Source organism: Schistocerca piceifrons, chromosome 11 (assembly GCF_021461385.2).
Source record: "Schistocerca piceifrons isolate TAMUIC-IGC-003096 chromosome 11, iqSchPice1.1, whole genome shotgun sequence".
NCBI lineage: Eukaryota > Metazoa > Arthropoda > Insecta > Orthoptera > Acrididae > Schistocerca > Schistocerca piceifrons.
In genome coordinates this window covers 14,496,914-14,517,744 of record NC_060148.1, presented here as the reverse complement: position 1 = coordinate 14,517,744, position 20,831 = coordinate 14,496,914, and the positions used below count along the sequence as shown (strand labels likewise).

The 20,831-nt window shown below is 43.5% G+C and overlaps 1 protein-coding gene across 14 annotated transcripts in view; it reads left to right on the top strand.

Annotated features, from left to right (window-relative positions):
- LOC124720011 (basement membrane-specific heparan sulfate proteoglycan core protein) overlaps positions 1–20,831 on the top strand; it is an 801,341-nt gene that overhangs the window by 365,153 nt on the left and 415,357 nt on the right. For 12 of the 14 annotated variants that reach the window (XM_047245254.1, XM_047245261.1, XM_047245255.1 and 9 more), the window contains 2 exons: positions 10,440–10,553; positions 18,156–18,281. In XM_047245254.1, the coding sequence (XP_047101210.1) occupies positions 10,440–10,553; positions 18,156–18,281 (240 nt within the window). The remainder of the gene's footprint in view (positions 1–10,439; positions 10,554–18,155; positions 18,282–20,831) is intronic. The other 2 variants (XM_047245262.1, XM_047245258.1) reach the window with 1 other exon arrangement.

Genomic DNA, 20,831 nt, shown 5'->3' with positions numbered 1-20,831 from the left:
GACTACGGAAAAGCCCTTGGAGGTTGGCATTCCGGATGCATAGAGTCTGCAGTCGCGAGCTCGAGTCCAGCAATGGAGGGTGAAGCTTTGACAACGCCAGCCACCCGCGCCGGCCAGAAAAATCATTAAAAATACGTCGGCCGAAGAGCCCGAGACAGAAGACAGCACGCGTTTTGTCAGCTTCCAGTTAGTGTGGTCGTTCCAGATCTAATCATCAACCAGTAGCTTCAGCTGGCTGAAGTCTACAGACTGAAGGAATTTGTGGACTCTCTACCTCCCTGAATTGGGCCATAATCAAGGCCAAAGGCGGCGATGTACCCTGTTTGGCTGACTAATATTTCGTGTGGATGGCTTTCAAAGGAAACTGTCACAATATTAAGGCAGCATACTGGGCGTTTGGCAGCAATGACTTTGGCTGGAAAACGTCTGCATTACAAATCTGGCTCTCGATGAAGGCACCGGTGTTTCTCGTCTGCAGTGTGAGAAGAAAGACAATCACAGATTTTTTTTTTTTTTCCTTTCACTGAATGGCACTGGGGTTGTTTGAGCAGAAATTGTGGGGCAATGCATGCGCTCGATGGTGCATGTCACTAGCCTGTGCAAGTTTGAGAACTACAGTTTGCATGAACACAGCATATCACAAAGCGGACGTCATCCAAACCTGCATGTTTTCACGGTAAGTATTCTGTCTGATGCACTATAAGTGCCTGGTATTCGGTTCTTTTTACTGTAATATATGTATGTGTTTCTTTCTGTTCCATTCATAAATGGAATGGAGTGTGGGAAGAATGGATTGCTTGCACGCTTCTGTGTGAGATGCTGTTTGTTTTTTGTGGTGTTTCGTAATTCTCTCTGTTACTATACCTGTGTGTCTATTTGTGTGTTGCCTACTGTGCATAGTTATACTGACGTCACCGTGAATCTCGTCAGCTGCTAGGATAGTTTCGCTGTGGCAACTTCTCCATTTATTGATTAACTGCCCTCGTGCAGTGACTGGGGGATTGTACTGTAGCCGGCCGGCGTGGCCGAGCGGTTCTAGGCGCTACAGTCTGGAACCGCGCGACCGCTACGGTCGCTGGTTCGAATCGGGCATGGATGTGTGTGATGTTCTTTGGTTAGTTAGGTTTAAGTAATTCTAAGTTCTAGCGGACTGATGACCTTAGAAGCTAAGTCCCATAGTGCTCAGAGCCATTTGAACCATTTGATTGTACTGTTTTTCGTGGTTTTGTAGTGGGGGAGAGTTTTTAAACTCGAACTGTGTCGCTTTAGTGTTACACACTGAAAGGCCAAATAAATTGGTACACCTGCCTAATATCGTGTAGGGTCCCCGTGAGTACGCAGAAGTGCCGCAACACGACGTGGCATGGACTCGACTAATGTCTGAAGTACTGCCGGAGGGAATTGACACCATGAACCCTGCAGGGCTGACCATAAATCCGTAAGAGTACGAGGTGGTGGACATTTCTTCCGAACAACACGTTCCAAGATATCCCAGGTATGCTCAATAATGTTCATGTCTGGAGAGTTTGGTGGCCAGCGGAAGTGTTTAAACTGAGAAGAGTGTTCCTGGAGCCACTCTGTAGCAATTCTGAACGTGTGGGGTGTCGCATTGCCCTGCTGGAATTGCCCAAGTCCGTCGGAACGCACATTGGACACGAATGGATGCAGGTGATCAGACAGGATGCTTACGTACGTGTCACCTGTCAGAGTCGAATCTAAACGTGTCAGGGACACCATATCACTCCAACTACACACGCCCCACACGATTACAGAGCCTCCACCAGCTTGAACAGTCCCCTGCTAACATGCACGGTCCACAGATTCGTGAGGTTGTCTCCATACCCGTACACGTCCATCCGCTCGACACAATTTGGAAGGAGACTCGTCCGACCAGGCAACATGTTTCCAGTCATCAACAGTCCAATGTCGGTGTTGACAGGCCCAAGCGAGGCATAACGTTTTGTGTCGTGCAGTCATCGAGGGTACACGAGTGGGCCTTCGGCTCCGAAAGCCCATGTCGATGATGTTTCGTTGAATAGCTCGCACGGTGACACTTGTTGATGGCCCAGCTTTGAAATCTGCAGCAGTTTGCGGAAGAGTTGCACTTCTGTCACGTTGCACGTCTCTCTTCAGTCGTCGTTGGTCCCGTTCTTGCAGGATCCGGACGCAACGATGTCGGAGATTTGATGTTTTACCGGATTCCTGATATTCACGGTACACTCGTGAAATGGTCATACGGGAAAATTCCCACTTCATCGCTACCTCTGAGATACTGTGTCCCATCGCTCGCGCACCGACTATAACAGCACGGTTATCTCACTTAAATCTGGTTAACCTGCCACTGTAGCAGCAGTAACCGATCTAACAACTGCGTCAGACACTTTTTGTCTTATATAGGCGCTGTCGACCGTAGCGCCGTATTCTGCCTGTTTACATATCTCTGTGTTTGAATACGCGTACCTGTACCACTATCTTTGGCGCTTCAGTGTACATTTGAGCGGTGAACAGGCATTACTCATATTCATAATGTTACGGGTGCGGCGGCTGTCTGATGAGAAAGCTTCGCTGCAGATGCAGAACCAACGTCAGAACTCCTATGGGAATCAGAAATCTCTGAGTAGGGTCTTAATGGGCGAGGGTCGTTGCGGTACGGCGAAAGGGAAGTTGGGAGTTTGAGTCTGACAGAAAACGTTTCCAGATGGCCGACGCGGTTAAAGCAACCGCTCCAGAGAAGTGGGGCGTCCGGGTTCCAGGCCCGTTCCAGCAAAATGTCGCTATGTACTGGCTGGAAGTCATTATTTCCGTCATGTCTCTTTCCCCATCGCATTTCCATTCCTTTCACCCGGATTATTCATGTTCCTGTCTTGAGACGAGTTTCATCAGAGGGTAGCATTCACCCAGTGGATCACCGATTTCGCTCCTCTTTCGCACGACCTAAGTATGTACCGGGTGATAAAAAAGTCAGTATAAATTTGAAAACTTAATAAACCACGGAATAATGTAGATAGAGAGGTAAAAATTGACACACATGCTTGGCATGACATGGGGTTTTATTACAAAAAAAACAAAAAAACAAAAAAAAAAAAAAACAAAGTTCATAAATGTCCGACAGATGGCACTGGACAGCAAAACTGCAACCGTGACGGGTGAGATGTACGCCGATATGTTACAGAATCGCATCATCCCCAGCCTGGCTGATAAACACCTGCTGGAACGTACGATGTTTATGCAGGACGGCACTCCACCCCATATTTCTAGACGCGTGAAAGATCTCTTGCGCGCGTCGTTTGGTGATGATCGTGTGCTCAGCCGCCACTTTCGTCATGCTTGGCCTCCCAGGTCCCCAGACCTCAGTCCGTGCGATTATTGGCTTTGGGGTTACCTGAAGTCGCAAGTGTATCGTGATAGACCGACACCTCTAGGGATGCTGAAAGACAACATCCGACGCCAATGCCTCACCATAACTCCGGACATGCTTTACAGTGCTGTTCACAACATATTCCTCGACTACAGCTGCTGTTGAGGAATGATGGTGGACATATTGAAGATTTCCTGTAAAGAACATCATATTTGCTTTGTCTTACTTTGTTATGCTAATTATTGCTATTCTGAGCAGATGAAGCGCCATCTGTCGGACATTGTTTGAACGTCTGTATTTTTGTGGTTCTAATAAAACCCCATGTCATTCCAAGCATGTGTGTCAATTTGTTCCTCTCTATCTACATTATTCCGTGATTTATTCAGTTTTCAAATTTATACTGACTTTTTGATCACCCGGTACTTAGATCCAACGAACTATTTTCTACAGAATGGGTGAAACATAACTGGCACGAAAAATATTTCGTGCATCCCGAGGTAGGCAATTCGACTCACACAATCTGGCCTGGTTGCATATGATGTAAATTGGGTGGTCTATCTTAAGGTGTACGAAATAAGTTTTGGGGCAGTTTTGCGAGAAATCGACGTTTAATGTTGTCCGAGCCATCTGTCTACCATACGAGAGTGGCAGTTAGCCCTTTGAGCTTGGCGGTCAATATTGTATCTGAACAGTTCCTAATGTGCAATAATATGGAAATGTGTGTACGTTACACTGTGCAACATTACTGAGCAGTAGGAAAAACTTTTGAAATGTGTTCTGTTTCGTGAAAAAATGTTGTGTCCTCTGTGTGCAATATGCGCAGTATCCTGGCCAGTCGCTCGTGCCTCTGGGGTTCTTTGTGTTCACTATTTTGTTTACCTGTTAAAATTAGTTCAGAACAAGAAGGAAGATGGTGTTAGCGTGCATTAAAATGTACAAATACTTGCCAGCATTGCAGGAAGTGACATTAGGTGAACATAAGATGAACAAAAACTTATTAAGAACAAATCCTGTGAACTGTTGCTCTTTAAATGCAAAGCACAGAATCCTACAGCTATGGGTGAATATCTGTTTACAAGGAAATTAATTCTTTATGAACGAAATCCTCCTCTTCTTTTGTTCTGCTTGCAACAAAGTGAAGTAAGTACCATAGCAGTAGTGTTTCGACCGTCCAGCATTTCCAACTAGACTCAGTATTGCAAAATAGTTTTGCAGATTTTTATTGAGCAGTCTAGGGGATACATTATAATGTTGTTCAGTGTTGCTGTTCAGTAATGTTGGCTGACTACAGATTGCTTAAGGCAGCGGCCACAAGGCTGCCAGCAATGCCTTGAGGTTTCGCCATTTTTTAAAATATATTGCCACAATGAATCAAATCTTTTTTTTAGAAAGGAAAAGTCATAATAATGATAAATCATAGTGGTAAATTCAAGTTGTGTAAGTTAACCAGCAGTGCTAAAGACTACGCGAATTGCCTGGTGCGTTTGCATGCAGGGAAGCCCCGATGTGTTGGCTTGTCCCTACTAACTGCCTCTCCCCTCACTAACTGTGTCTCCCTACTAACCTACTAACTTGCAGACCTGCACGCGGCGCCTAAGAAGCACCTGTGCCCTGACAAGACGCAGTTCATGTGCACGGACCGGACCTGCATCGACATCCGTTTCCTCTGCAACGGGGTCACCGATTGCCCACACGACGACAGCGACGAGTCGGATTGCCGTAAGCAGACAGCACATGTCACTGTAGTAGCAGACTTCCCAGCACATTTTATCCCAGCACTCCCAGAAGGTCATCCCTCCAAAATTATGACCCGAGTGACAGTAGTGACCCAATGGGCAAACCCCACAACCCAGCCAACCTGATCTGTCAGGTCCCCAGTGGAAGCTATATTGGCAGCAGACCCAACATCTGGACATCCATCCCAAACTTCCCACCAGGCCTTCCTTCCCACATATGGCTACAATGACAGCAGTGATGTGGTGGGGCAAATGTATTAGTGACCCACCCAGCACAACCCACTTGGTCTCCAGTAGAAGTTGCAATAGCAGCAGACCCGTCGGCTTGGCATGCATCCCCACATTCCCAACAGTCTGTCCCTCTCACATTGTAGTTCCAAAGACAGCAGCGACATGATGGGGCAAAACCTCAACAACCATCCCAACCTGACACAACTAGGTCTCCAGTACAAACTAGAGTATCTGATCATGCAATATCTTAATCCACACAAGTTTCACATTTCTCAAATCACCAATGAAGTTTTAGGCCCCATGATGACACTTCTACCACTATCCAGTATCTATGACAAATGTTGCTCAAGCGTGGGAAAAAAACAGCATCACTTTTATTCGCAGCATGGCTATAGTGCCTTCTCATTCTTTGTTACATGACATCACTTCCTTTCTGCTATAATGGTGCCAGCAACGAAACACCTTTCCAATGGTCCAGAAGAATCGGCACGCTGTATCCTACTGACTAAATCTATTAGACAGAGCTTCACTGAGAATAGTCAGCAGCACACCTGTCCACCATACTGCTCGATAATCTTCACACTGATGCCCTCAAGACTGTAGGTCAGACCTTACTCCAGTGATGAAGATAACGATATCACCCTACAAGGCGTACTTTAGCACCCCAAATTCTACCACTGAGTCGCTCTTAGAAGTGCTGATAATATTCCTATGATTAACCAACTCATAGTCCTCTTACTGAGGCACTATAGACTTGCTTCACTAGGTCCTCGTGCTAAATGGAGCTCCCCAGGACAGCAGCATGCTTTGTTGTTGGCTGTCTTGGAGGTTGTTCAGTTAATGACCCCACTTGTAAGGACATTTTCATGTGTTCTGATGCCCTGAGCTTGGCCAAATAGACAGCATTTTTATTGCTAATACAGTACCACGATACGTTTTACACCCACAGCAGAACAATTTTCCAAATAGGCACAGGAGAATATTGACATAGCCAGAAGTACTGTGAAAGTTTCGTTGTCAAGTCAGGACATGTTGACAAGGTGCTTGACTGACCAGCTCATTCTGTCTACTTGGAAGTTCCATCGCCACAAACAGCCACCGACACCTTCCCTGTCACTACCAAAACAGTACGGTAGCCCTTAGCCGTTGGTCTCATAAATGTTGCACCTACCTTGGCTGCAACCTGAGTGTGTGACTCGAGACTGCTTCTGTATTACCATACTGTACTATCGCTGGTATCAACTATTACCGCCACCCTCACTAAGCCACCACTCTTACCAACACGTCCACAAAAGCTATCGCTTGTATAAATCGCACCAAACTGCTTCACTACTCTCATCCATTTGTTTGTGCAGTATCTGATACTTCACGTGTTGTTATTTGCCTCCTACACATTTTCGTCAGTGAGTTATTCTGTTACTGATTTGATTACCAACCTCTTTCAATCTTGGAAGCTTTTCTGTTTTAATCATACTATCAAGTCATTATTCCTTGTAAAAGAACTATTCATTTGACATTTTTCTCATCCTGTATGGTAGCCTGCAAACTACTTTTGCTTCTTTTCTTCTCTTGTTGTTATTTATATATGCTCTGATGAAAGCTGTATTATTCTACTTTATTTGTGCAGTTTCTGCTTTCACACTCACTTTTAGTCCTGCATTCAGAGAAGCACCAACTGGGAAGCTTCTTAGACGTAATGTGTAGAGATAGCACAGCCTAAAGAAAAGTGCATGAATTTCATTTTTCTAAACAAATTCTATGTGTTTTGATGATTATATTTTAATTGTGGATTGATCCCAGTGATATTTCTATAGACATGTTATTAATAGAATCGTTTTATATTAATTATATTAACTTTTAATGACATGTTCTGTCAAGGTTAATGTGGTAAAGTATATTACTTATATTAAAGAACCAATATGAAATTTTAACAATGAATAGCATTTCTGGTAAATAGGCTTATTTTGGTTCCAGCATACGTTTAGTTGAGAGCTTCAAATCGAAAAATTATTTGCTGTTCTTAAATTTTTATGTTTATTGGTTCTTGGAAGCAAATACACTGTATGGAATATTCATATTTTATGTCCGCATAACGAATTGAATGATCGATTCCACAGATAATTGTCTTTGTGATGTGTCTTTATGTCTCAACATTTCATATTTTAATGTTAATTTTAATAAACGAACATAGAACATGGGACAGGTAATAAATAGCCATACTAGAAAGGTTGTCATGCAAATAGTTCAAATGCATGCATTCTACATCTAAGGCTACATAATGCTTCTATAGTGCATGAGTGGTAGTGCCTGGGTCACTGTGTATAGTGAGATATTGTCGATTGTGATGTAAATGGTATTGTTTTACAAACTAGCATTTTTTGTTGGGTGACTTCACATGGTGTGCCATGTGAAACGCCAAAAAGCCATACCCTATGATATGAGGTAAAAGTGCTCACGTTACTTTTGGTGAAAGTGCGTTGTACTTATTTGAGAAATAACTGGATGGGATTTCGATTGGACTTTAATTCTAAAATTTCTGATCATTAACGTAAATACCTCATAGTCACCGAACCAGCCGGTTACAAATCTATGAAAAAGTGTCTGAATTCTTGGACTGCTTCCTTTGGGGCTGCCTACTAAAGATCCGAAACACTGGAACAGTATTAAAGAACGAGTGGCATGGGAGTTTTGCACGTGGCTGCATCCCCCTTGCAGACTCTCTGCACACTTTCTCCAAAATCTGTCAATAAATCTGAAATGCACCTTTTGGCCCAGCCTGTATCCTATCTTCACCACATAAATGTGAGCACTGTATGCCTCATTTACACCTGCTTTTGTAATCTTTTATATCTGTCAAGGGAAAGTTGGTTGGCCATATTTTTTGAAGGGTTTCATATTTAGCAAATTACATGTGGATTTCGAACACACGACTGGAAGCTGTTATGGTATAGTCCCTGGGTATTTTGGTGCACTATTTGTGTAACATTGTAATATTGTGTGTTCATAATTATTGTAGCAACCACTAACAAAATTTTTTATGAGTATCTGAAGCAGTAGAACAGCAGCACATTAACAAAACGTCAGAACCATGGGGAGTCAAGAAACAACATGAATTATATAGTGAAGTTCTCAGCAGACGTGTGATAGTACTACAGCCACATTCCCACCATTTAAATATTCAAGTTATGCCACTGGAAGCAAAATGTCATGGTTAAATTTTTTGGAGATCTACTGAAGATACTCAAAAGTTCCATTTCAGTTTGTATCCTTCTATAAGATGGAGAGAGAGAGAGAGAGAGAGAGAGAGAGAGAGAGAGGACAATTCGTAAGTAAAAAAGGAAAAATAAATAAAACTGTAATGGGGTGCAAACCCATTTACACCCTCAGCGCAGTAAAAATCTTGGAACTCATGCTGGATTACATTTTAGGTCTTGAACGGCAGACCAAAACCCAAGAACCTAAACCCAAGACATCCTGGACCATGAAAACCCAGACTGTAGCCTCAGACCTTGCAAACATGGACCTTGAAAACAGAAACTTTGATAACTGGGACCTTGATAACCAGGACCTTGAAAACTTTTACCTTGAGAGCCCTGACACTGAAAACCAGGACCTTGTAGCACATACTATATTATATGAAACTTGGACCTAGATTTTGAACTGTCAATTGTGAAGCCCAGACTTGATCCACAGATCTTGACCCATTCAAATTTATCCAGAACATTGCAACAAAGATCCTGTTACACATAACACCTAGTTTGTACCTAAACCTGGAGCCCTCGACTGTGAAGACCAAACCCTGATCAATGGATCCTGACCCAAAGACCTCGATCTATGAACCTGGCTCCGAGAGCCTTGATCCACAGACTTTATAACATGGTAATTGGGTCAAGACCTTAACAATTCGACTGTGTACCTCAGATGTCGGAACCTCGACTGGGTATCTTGGACCACGATACCTCGACTGTGATCCCCAGACCTTGGAATCTGCCCTCTGAACCCCAGATCTGGAATCCAAGATCTTTTGATTTATGGCCTAACACCCACTCAGCGACTGTCCCACTCACATGCAACTTTATATTAAAAGCAGACTGTTTATATTAAAAGCAGACTGTAAGATGTAACGTAGCTTGGAATGAAGCCATTATTTTAATTCTCACAGGCACGCTTTTAGTACTTTCACTTATCATCTGGCACCCATTAAACTAAAAAATGCTACTGGGAAATCTTTTCCAAATAATGAAATTTTCACTCTGCAGCGGAGTGTGTGCTGATATGAAACTTCCTGGCAGATTAAAACTGTGTGCCGGACCGAGACTCGAAATCGGGACCTTTGCCTTTCGCGGGCAAGTGCTCAACCAACTGAGCTACCCACGCACGACTCACGTCCTGTCCTCACAGCTTTACTTCTGACAGTATCTCGTCTCCTACCTTCCAAACTTCACAGAAGCTCTTCTACATACCTTGCAGAACTAGCACTCCTGGAAGAAAGGATATTGCGGAGACATGGCTTAGCCACAGCCTGGGGGATGTTTCCAGAATGAGATTTTCACTCTGGTAGGGGCGTGAGTCGTGCTTGGGTAGCTCAGTTGGTAGAGCACTTGCCCGCGAAAGGCAAAGGTCCCGAGTTCGAGTCTCGGTCTGGCACACAGTTTTAATCTGCCAGGAAGTTTCATATCAGCGCAAACTCCGCTGCAGAGTGAAAATCTCATTCAGCCTAAGGGATGTTTCCAGAATGAAATAGTTAAGGCATCGTCAGGAACCCCATACGTTTTCACATTTTATTGAAATTATCAGGATTTTAGAAGAGAAACTGTGTGTTCCATGGCATCCTCCCCCCTCCCCCACCCTCCCAAAAAAAAAAAACATTTGTACGTCAGTGGATTAATAACGTGGTCTATACCGCAGACCGATCCCTGGGTAACAGCCCTCAGTTTACCATTTTCTAGAGGGGGAGGGGGGAGTATTAGGTCAGGTACGATCGTTAAAGAGTCGTTAGCATACCGCATGTGTACTGTTTAGTGTGGTAAAGCTGGCAACGCTGCTGGCTGCTGCGATGGGAAACGTTTCGGCGCTCCATTGTGACGGCATCCTCATGTGTGTCGTTTTTTCAGCCTGCGACCCGCGCACGCAGTGGCAGTGCAACATGGGAGAGTGCATCGACCAGAGGCTGGTGTGCGACGGCAAGCGGGACTGCCCCAGGGACGGCTCGGACGAGGAGAACTGCCGTAAGTTACTCAGCCTCCGTCCTCTCACTGTTCTACTGCTCCTTGTCCTCCTTCTGAGAAATATTTTGTACTACAATACTCTGCTGGCTGCTATTACCTGGATTACAATATCCTTGCAGGTTTCTGGTCTTTCATTACTGTGTAATACTGGCGGCTTAGCCAGTCAGGTGTGTCAGATGATACCAGATGTAACATCGTTAAAATAGTAATATACACTGAAGAGCCAGCCCAAGTCGGCAGTTGGCTATGTGACTGTGTAGAGCAAGCGCGAAGGAACAACCACGGTTAAACCGAGACCACACCTCGTGTGCTAACAGACATAGACTGTTGAACACTGCGGAAGGCAGTTCTAAAAAATGGCATGAAATTATCGGAAAGAAATCACTCATAAGTTCCAAAGTGGTACCAGCAATCCATTGGGGAGCAACGATCGAGCAGCTCACCTTGAGCCACATACTGTTTGTGATCAAAAGTATCCGGACACCCCCAAAAACATACGTTTTTTCTTATTAGGTGCATCTTGCTGCCACCTACTGCCAGGTACTCCATATCAGCGACCTCAGTAGTCATTGGACATCATGAGAGACCAGAATAGGGCGCTCCGCGAAACTCACGGACTTGGAACGTGGTCAGGTGATTGGGTGTTACTTGTGTCATATGTCTGTACGTGAGATTTCCACACACCTAAACATCCATAGGTCCACTCTTTCCAATGTGATAGTGAAGTGGAAACGTGAAGGGATACGTACAGCACAAAATTGTACAGGCCGACCTCGTCTGTCGACTGACAGAGACCGCTGACAGTTGAAGAGGGCAATTATGTGTAATAGGCAGACATCTATCAAGACCATCACACAGGAATTTCAAACAGCATCAGGATCCACTGCAAGTACTATGACGGTTAGGTGGGAGGTGTGAAAACTTGGATTTCAAGGTCGAGTGGCAGCTCATAAGCCACACATCACGCCAGTAAATGCCAAACGACGCCTCGCTCGGTGTAAGGAGCGTAAACATTGGTCGGTTGAACAGTGGAAAAACGTTGTGTGGAGTGACGAATCACGGTACACAATGTGGCGATCCGATGGCAGGGCGTGGGTACGGCGAATGCCCGGTGAACATCATCTGCCAGCGTGTGTAGTGCCAAGTAAAATTCGGTGGCGGTAGTCTTATGGTGTGGTCGTGTTTTTCATGGAGGGGGTTGCACCCCTTGCTGTGCTGCACAGCACAGGCCTACATAGATGTTTTAAGCACGTTCTTGCTTCCCACTATTGAAGAGAAAATTGTGGATGGCTATTGAATCTTTCAACAAGATCGAGCAGCATTTCGTAATGCATGGTCTGTGGCGGAGTGGTTACACGACAGTAACATACCTGTAACGAACTGGCCTGGATCATACAGAACACCTTTGGAATGTTTTGCAAATTCGACTTTGTGCGAGGCCTCACTGACCAAAATCGATACCTCTCCTCAGTGCAGCGCTCTGTGAAGAATGGGCTACCATTTCCCAAGAATCCTTCCAGCACCTGATTGAAGTATGCCTGCGAGTGTGGAATCTGTCATCAAGGCTAAGGGTGTCCCAACACCATTTTAAATTCCAGCATTACCGAAGGATGGCGCCACGAACTTGTAAGTCATTTTCATCGCCAGGCGTCCGGATACTTTTTATCACCTAGTGTACCTGGGTTCCTGGATACTTTGGATCATATAGTATATGACCGACCTATTCTTTCACTGCAACCCAAATATGATCCATTTTACATCTGGTATGTATTGCAGATATTTGACAATGTTTTCACAGCCCATGCTGTTCAATAGTGAAAAGTACAAAATAACAGTATGTTGGTTTGAGATCCAGTGCAGCAAATTATTGACATTAAAAAAAGTATTTAAGCTGTGGATTCATTTACAACTAAAATATTGTGTAAGAAAAATCGTGATAAGCATAGTGCAAGATACATGCAAACAGCTCAAATTAAACACTCAATGAGCAGCTTTTAATTATGTTCACACCATGTACACATCACAGGAAAGAGACTTGAAGTATCTTCCAGCTGTTCCATGTGCCAAGTGTGTTTCTGTACCATACAATTTTTCTGCAATCACAATTTCGTAATATCGTGTTACACTCTGATCTTCTCATACCAATCCTGCACATTATTCTTTTACTATGTATATTGGCTATGTTTATAATATAAGATGAAATGAATTGCTCTGTATTCTAGTAGTTGTTGAACTAAACATCAACGACAATTTTGGAACTTGACTTGAACAAGGGCCAACTCAGATAACCAAGATTGTGAGTAATTACCTACTATTCATTTGGAACTCCACGCTTATTCCTGGCAAGGAAGGATATGCGTTCAGTTTGCCTGTGAGGTCTGCCCAGAAAGCTAAGTTGGAAACAGCACAGTGCGCGATATGCACGTACCTAGGTTTGACTCCTGGGGCAACCGTCAGTTTCAGCTCACCACAGATGCTGAATCTACTGTATCTTAATGTTAGCAGTGTCTACTGTATCTTAATGTTAGCAGTGTTCTAGATTGTAAGTACTACACTGCAGTGTATTACCAACTATGTCAAACTCTTCCACTGTATTATGACTCGTGTAGAAATAGTGCACCAGTTGGCAATATTTCATTGACAGCCGTCTGTATTTAGCCTGTGAAAAACATTTATCACACAGAACAACGGGAGACAAGATGTACAAAACTCCAAGAACACACGAAGAGGTGTGTACCTACCCAGTGCTATGTATCACCTCAATGCAACGCAATTTTTTTTTTTTTTGAAATATCAAGGACTGACGCTTTATTTATATGTGATACGCCTCCTTCAGTTGTTTCAGTATGTATAGGTCTGCTTTGGTGTATATTATATTCTTACAAAATGGCCTCGCTTAACGATTTTGGAGAAAACTCTCTTATCAGGAAATGGTTTCAGCAAAAAGCAGTGTACAGAGCTCTACAGTGATTTCAGAATCGCAGAATGTTATGTGTTTGTGTCACTAACAGTTCTCTCATTTCATACTTGCACTTGAATTACTTGCTCTGCAGTTCAACATTTTTTTTTTGTCTGCCATGTATGTCAACTACCATGTAAATATGATAGCATGGATGCATGTTTGCACGTATGTTGCTGATTAATTTTCAGATTCGGTATCCTGATGCCTCATGCGTGATGTGTTTACGAAAACGTTCTGCCATACTGATGTGTGCACTAACATGAAGCACGGCAGCATAACACTCTGTATTCATCATGTGATGAGTATTCTTGGAAAGTTGGCATAAGATCAACGAGGTCAAGAGAACTACAGCAGCCTACAGAATGAACTTCAGACGCTTCTTGCTGAAATTGAAGCAGTTTTAAGAATTGCAGAAGCTATATCACTCGATTCAGAGCAGTCAAGAAGACATTGCAAGGCGCATTGCAAGTCAAATGGGGCAGTAAACAAGATATTGCAAGATGTGCTGCCAGTCAAATGGGGCAGTCAACAAGACCCTATAATGCATATTGCAAGATTTAGTGAACAGGCAACCATAAGTAGTGCTGTATGTCAAATAGGGCAGTCAAGTTGCCACTTTAGGAAGTGTTAAGCGTAAAAGTGCTGTCAACAGGGCACTGTAAAGAATGGTTCACGCCTAATGGGGCACTGTAAAGAATGTTGCAAGTCGAGTAGACAACAGAGCACACTGAGGCACGTTGCAAGTGAAATGGAGCAGTCAACAGGGAACTGTAAGCTATGTTGAAAGTTTACTGGGCCCGTCTTTTGGGCACTTTACGGCATCTTGCACGTCATATGGGTCAAAGACTGGTGTAAAAACATGGAAATCTTTTGTTTTGCTGAGGTAATTTTGTAATGAAGATTCAGTTCAGTCCTATAGATTGCAAAAGTCCATTGCATACATATCTCAGACAGTTGCCATTAGTTCATAGTCAGATATGTGATACTTGTCTGCTTAAATGTGTGAAAAGTGCTTGTGTGTGTGAAAAGAGCTGCTGAAAGTAATAAGTGTAACATACTTGCCTAGTAAGGAAAAAGCTTCCTGACATCAAGATATCAGTGATGTACCACTCTTAGAAATTAGTGTGTAGTGTTTAATGAAAGGCATCACAATGTGCATAATGAAGAAGAATCTGACAAGCCACCAACTGTCACCGAAAAACGTTTCATTTTGAACACTGCTTCTGTAAGAATTGAAAGTGTGTGTGAGAGAAAATCTGGATCCTCAATGAGCGCTCCATGCCAGTCTGTGGAACACCTGTGTGACAAATCAACTTTTTTCTAATTTGTTTAAAAGAAGAATGAAGAAACCAGAAGCTTACACTCATCACTGAGAAGCAGCTGACAGTCATGTTTAGTACTAGAAGGATTTTTTTTCTTTTTTCCGATTGACTGTCCACTGCAGCAAGTGGAAATACAGTTCGACTGCCATTCAATTCAATATATGGTTTAGTGGCTTCTAAGGATGAACGGATTTAGGGAGTTATGCAGTAGAATCTGTATAGGGCAGTTTGCGTAGTACTTGACGCTCCACACTGCGTGAGATTCCGTTCAGTGACAGATTTTAAGGAACACATAACAGCGCATGGCACACATATACAGTGAAAGCTGTATGTTTTATGAATAAAAGTCTGTTGACTGTGGTATGGAAACGAAAGACAGATGGTCGACGGGTTTTTATTCGCAAAATATATAGTTTAGTGGGAAATTTTGCTCTAAAATTGGAGAAAAATATCGGGTTTCATGCAAATAATACTGAAAAGTTGTACTAACTACGAGGTCTGTTCAAAAATTCCGGGACGTTCGTAATTTCGCACCAACGGTTGTTGGAGTGATATGCGGTTGGCATCCCTGCACACGCCTGTGTTTAATGCGTAACTGGTGGAAGTTTCATTGTTGTATGTCTGTCAGTCACTGTTCAGTGCTGTATTGAGTAGAGTGTTGTGTCGCACAGTTTGTGAATTTCGAGATGGCAGAGTTTGAGGAACAATGCGTCTGCATTAAATTTTGTGTGAAACTCAAGAAAACCTTTACACAGACACACCAAATGTTGGTGGAAGTCGGCCAGGGTGGCCGCGCGACCACTACAGTAGCAAGTTCGAATCCTGCCTCGGGCATGGATGTGTGTGATGTCCTTAGGTTAGTTAGGTTTAAGTAGTTCTAAGTTCTAGGGGACTGATGACCTCAGAAGTTAAGTCCCACAGTGCTCAGAGCCATTTGAACTGTTGAACCATTTTCTTGCTAGAAGCCTAAAGTAGAGGAGAAGGGCAAGGAATGGTTCAAATGGCAGTTGACCCTAAACAACGAAAAGTGTGTGTTCATCCACATGAGTGCTAAAAGGAACTCGTTAATCTTCGGTTACAAGATAAATCAGTCTAACCTAAAAGCCGTAAATTCAACTAAATACCTAGGTGTTACAATTACGAATAACTTGAATTCGAAGGAGCACATAGAAACTGTTGTAGAGGAAGGCTAACCAAAGACTGCGTTTTATTGGCACAACACTTGGAAAATGTAACAGACCTACTAAGGAGACTGCCTACACTACACTTGTCCGTCCTCTTTTAGAATACTGCTGCGCGGTGCGGGATCCTTACCAGGTAGGACTCACGGAGTACATCGGAAAAGTTCAAAGAAGGGCAGCACGTTTTGTATTATCGCGAAGTATGGGAGAGAGTGTCACAGAAATGATACAGGATTTGGGATGGGCATAATTAAAAGAAAGGCGTTTTTCGTTGCGACGGAATCTTCTCACGTAATTCCGATCACCAACTTTCTCCTCCGAATGCGAAAATATTTTGTTGACACCGACCTACATAGGGAGGAACGATCACCAAGATAAAATAAGGGAAATCAGAGCTCGTACGTGTTCAGTCTTTCCATGCGCTATACGAGATTGGAATAATAGAGAACTGTGAAGGTTGTAACACCTCCGTTTTTATCCCGACCTGATCTGATCGAATAGCAGCCCAATATTTATTATTAACATGACCGTGAAGCTAATGGGGCTGGTAATCGGAATTGACTGCTATGGAAGTTGTTACTTTCCAGTTCGTCCTGTCCTATACTATAATATTGAATGTATGGTAATGAGTAACACCAACACAGTTTTACTAATTACGAACTTATATTCATCTCAAAACACAAAAAGGAGACAGCCACTGCCTTCGTCATACATATCTGATTACGGCTAATCTCTGCACAGGCTTTCTTCATTTGCCATTATCGTCACACGCTAAACCATTACTGCATCCAACACTGAAATCCAAGGTTAGGCCGGCGCGGTAGACGCGAAACTAAATATCGGCACTAGTAACGTCACTGATCACTTTTATAAAGATACTTCATCACTTTCCCGGTATTTATTTATTATTTAGGGGTCTAACCACGGTGATGGTGACACCCTTCTCGGTTAAAAACCCTGTATTCCAATAATGGCCTCCACACACACACACACACCATTACCGCCAACCATTCTGGCGCATCTCGACACTCGCTCTCGCAACACGTCACAATCGATTGTTCGCCGTATCGACCTGTGCCGAGTGCAAAGTTATAATAAGGGCTTACGGACCCCTTACGAGGTGGTTCGATGAACCCTCTGCCAGGCACTTAAATGTGATTTGCAGAGTATCCATGTAGATGTAGATGTTGATGTATTTCGAAGGAGGCGACGCACAATAAGTAAAAGGTAAGAGTTGAAAATTTTTTTAGATAAAGTTCAGGAATTTTTTGAACAGACTTCGTACATAAAACTACATTAAATGAAATTTTTTGTCACAAGTGTTAAGCATAAAACATCCAATTTTTAGAAAAAACACGGAAGTAGAGGTTAAGATTGCCACATTAGGGCCGTCCTGAATTGTGGCATCCAGGGAGGACCGAATTTTAGGAAATGTTTGAGACTGGTAATGTGGTGGCACTGAGTCTGGCAAACAATATAGAGTGGTGGGAATGAAATTTTCACTCTACAGCGGAGTATGCGCTGATATGAAACTTCCTGGAAGATTAAAACTGTGTGCCGGACCGAGACTCGAACTCGGGACCTTTGCCTCTCGCGGGCAAGTGCTCTACCAACTGAGCTACCCAAGCATTACTCACGACCCGTCCTCACAGCTTTACTTCTGCCAGTACCTCGTCTCCTACCTTCCAAACTTCACAGAAGCTCTCCTGGGAACCTCGCAGAACTAGCACTCCTGGGAGAAAGGATATTGCGGAGAAATGGCTTAGCCACAGCCTGGGTTCGCAGGAGAGCTTCTGTGAAGTTTGGAAGGTAGGAGACGAGGTACTGGCGGAATTAAAGCTGTGAGGACGGGGCGTGAGTCGTGCTTGAGTAGCTCAGTGATAGAGCACTTGCCCGCGAAAGGCAAAGGTCCCGAGTTCGAGTCTCGGTCCGGCACACAGTTTTAATCTGCCAGGAAGTTTAATATAGAGTGGTGGATTGACGGAACTTCATAGTCAGGTGTCGCTACCGCCACTCACTGTTTGCCAACACCGCCTAGCATGGAACTTGGAAGTATTTTTCCGCGCCAGGTAGCCAAAATGTTTGCGGCACGTGTGAAAGGGACGGGGTGAGCTGAGTGTTTGTGTTGGCCCTACAGCACCCAGGCAATGCACGGAGGGCGAATTCCGCTGCAGGATCAGCGGCCGCTGCATCTCGCAGGCGCAGAGGTGCGACCGGCGGTACGACTGCGGCGACGATGATTTCTCGGACGAACAGAACTGCCGTAAGTCGACTGTAGCCTGGCTCTCGCCGTCGACATCTTGTCGACGTCTCATTCTGTCCGCTGCCTCTCTTTAACACCGCTGGAAATACTAACGCCAAGCTTCTTCTCTTCCTGTATCTTCTCTTTACTAACATCAGTGATCTCTCATTCGCCTTCAACCAGATAGGCTATAGTCCTCGTGTGGTGTTTTTGTTATTATCATCATTTTGCAGCTGTGGTCCGCCTACGGAGCTAAATAAAAGACTGTTCTTATATCATAAGCGTTTCACTTGCTTTTATTTACAGGGCATCCTCAGTGGCTTGTAATACATCATTGACATCATGTGAAATATTACTAAATGCGATAATGAGGGAAGCTGAAGAATTCAATTAGAATTTGTGGTGCTGCTGGAGTTTGAACCAGTGTGTCCTTGCTTACTAGGCAGGTATGCTAGCTATTGCTCCACTGCGGCCTTATAGCCAACAGCCCTGCATGGATTACGATAGTCCAATGCCCTCCATATGGCAAACTTCAATTCACATCTTCAGCTTATTTACCCCTTCTAAGATCGTCACTGTTATATCAGATTATTAAATGCCTTCTCTGAAAACTACCGACATCGGATAGTTCAGAAACCCACTCGTAATGGAAATACAGGCTGCTCCAAAAGTCAGTATAAATTTGAAAACTTAATTAACCACGGAATAATGTAGATAGAGAGGTGAAAATTGGCACACATGCCTGGAATGACATGGGGTTTTATTAGAACAAAAAAAAAAAAAAAACAAAGTTCACAAAATGTCCGACAGATAGCGCTGGACAGCAAAACTGCTACCGTGACGGGTGAGAGGTACGCCGATATGTTACAGAATCGCATCATCTCCAGCCTGGCTGATAAACACCTGCTGGAACGTACGATGTTTATGCAGGATGGCACTCCACCCCATATTGCTAGACGCGTGAAAGATGTCTTTCGCGCGCCGTTTGGTGATGATCATGTGCTCAGCCGCCACTTTCGTCATGCTTGGCCTCCCAGGTCCCTAGACCTCAGTCCGTGCGATTTTTGGCTTTGGGGTTACCTGAAGTCGCAAGTGTATCGTGGTCGACCGACATCTCTAGGGATGCTGGAAGACAACATCCGACGCTAATGCCTCATCATAACTCCGGACATGCTTTACAGTGCTGTTCACAACATTATTCCTCGGCTACAGCTATTGTTGAGGAATGATGGTGGACATATTGAGCATTTCCTGTAAAGAACATCATCTTTGCTTGGTCTTACTTTGTTATGCTAATTATTGCTATTCTGATCAGGTGAAGCGCCATCTGTCGGACATTTTTTGAACGTTTGTATTTTTTTGGTTCTAATAAAACCCTATGTCATTCCAAGCATGTGTGTCAATTTGTACCTCTCTATCTACATTATTCCGTGATTTATTCAGCTTTCAAATTTATACTGACTTTTTGATCACCCGGTATATTGGATTGAATGGCAACAAACAGACCACACCTCTTTGAGCATGTCCGCATCGAAACTCGCATCAGTGATCATGATGCTGTTGTGGCAACAATGATTAAAAAAATACAAAGAACAACTAAAACAAGCTCAAAGATATATATGTTCAGTAAACTAGGTACAAAAGTAGCAGTGTCACATCTCAATGAGGAACTTAAAACCTTCAGTAGAGGGAAGGAGCATGCAGAGGAACCTTGGCTCAAGTTTAAAAGAATAATTCACCATGCATTGGATATATATTCATCAAGTAGAACAGATCATGATGGGACAGACCCTCCATGGTATACAGTCACTGTAAACGAACTTAAAAAGAAACAGAGATTACTGTATTATAGGTGTAAAACAAAGCATTGTGCTGTAGATAGAGGAGTGCTGAATGCAACGCTTTTGGCTGTCAAGAGAGCAATGCATGAAGCTTTCAATGACTACTGTAGCAAAATACTGTCAAACGACCTTTCACAAAACCAGAGAAATTCAGGTCATATGTAAAGGCTTCTAGTAGCACCTAACTTAGTGTCCAGTCCCTAGCGAATGAGACAGGAACTGAAACTAAGGGTAGCAAAAGAAAGCTGAAATGCTTAACTTCGTTATCAAATGTTCCTTTACAAAGGAAAAGTCAGGAGAATGGCCCCAATGTAATCCCTCGTACCACTGATGAGTTAGTGTCAATGGTGTTGAGAAACAGCTGAAATCGTTAACACTGAACAAAGCCCCAGGGCCCGATGGAATCCCTGTCAAATTCGATACTGAATTAGCCTTCTTCTAACTATAATCTGTCCTTCGAAAAAAAACTGTGCCCAGTTCTTGGAAAACGGCACAGGTCACACCCGTCTACAAGAAGTGTAGTAGAAATGATCTGCAAAACTACCGTTCAATGTCCTTGACATCAATTTGTTGTAGAATCGGAGAATATATTCTGAGTTCAAACACAATGAGGTGTCTTGAACAGAACAAATAATTACAGCAGGCACAGAGGCAAGCATTCAAACAATCTTCTTAGTATGCCCCATACGTGAATTGAACAGGAAGAAAACCTAATAACAGGTACAATGGG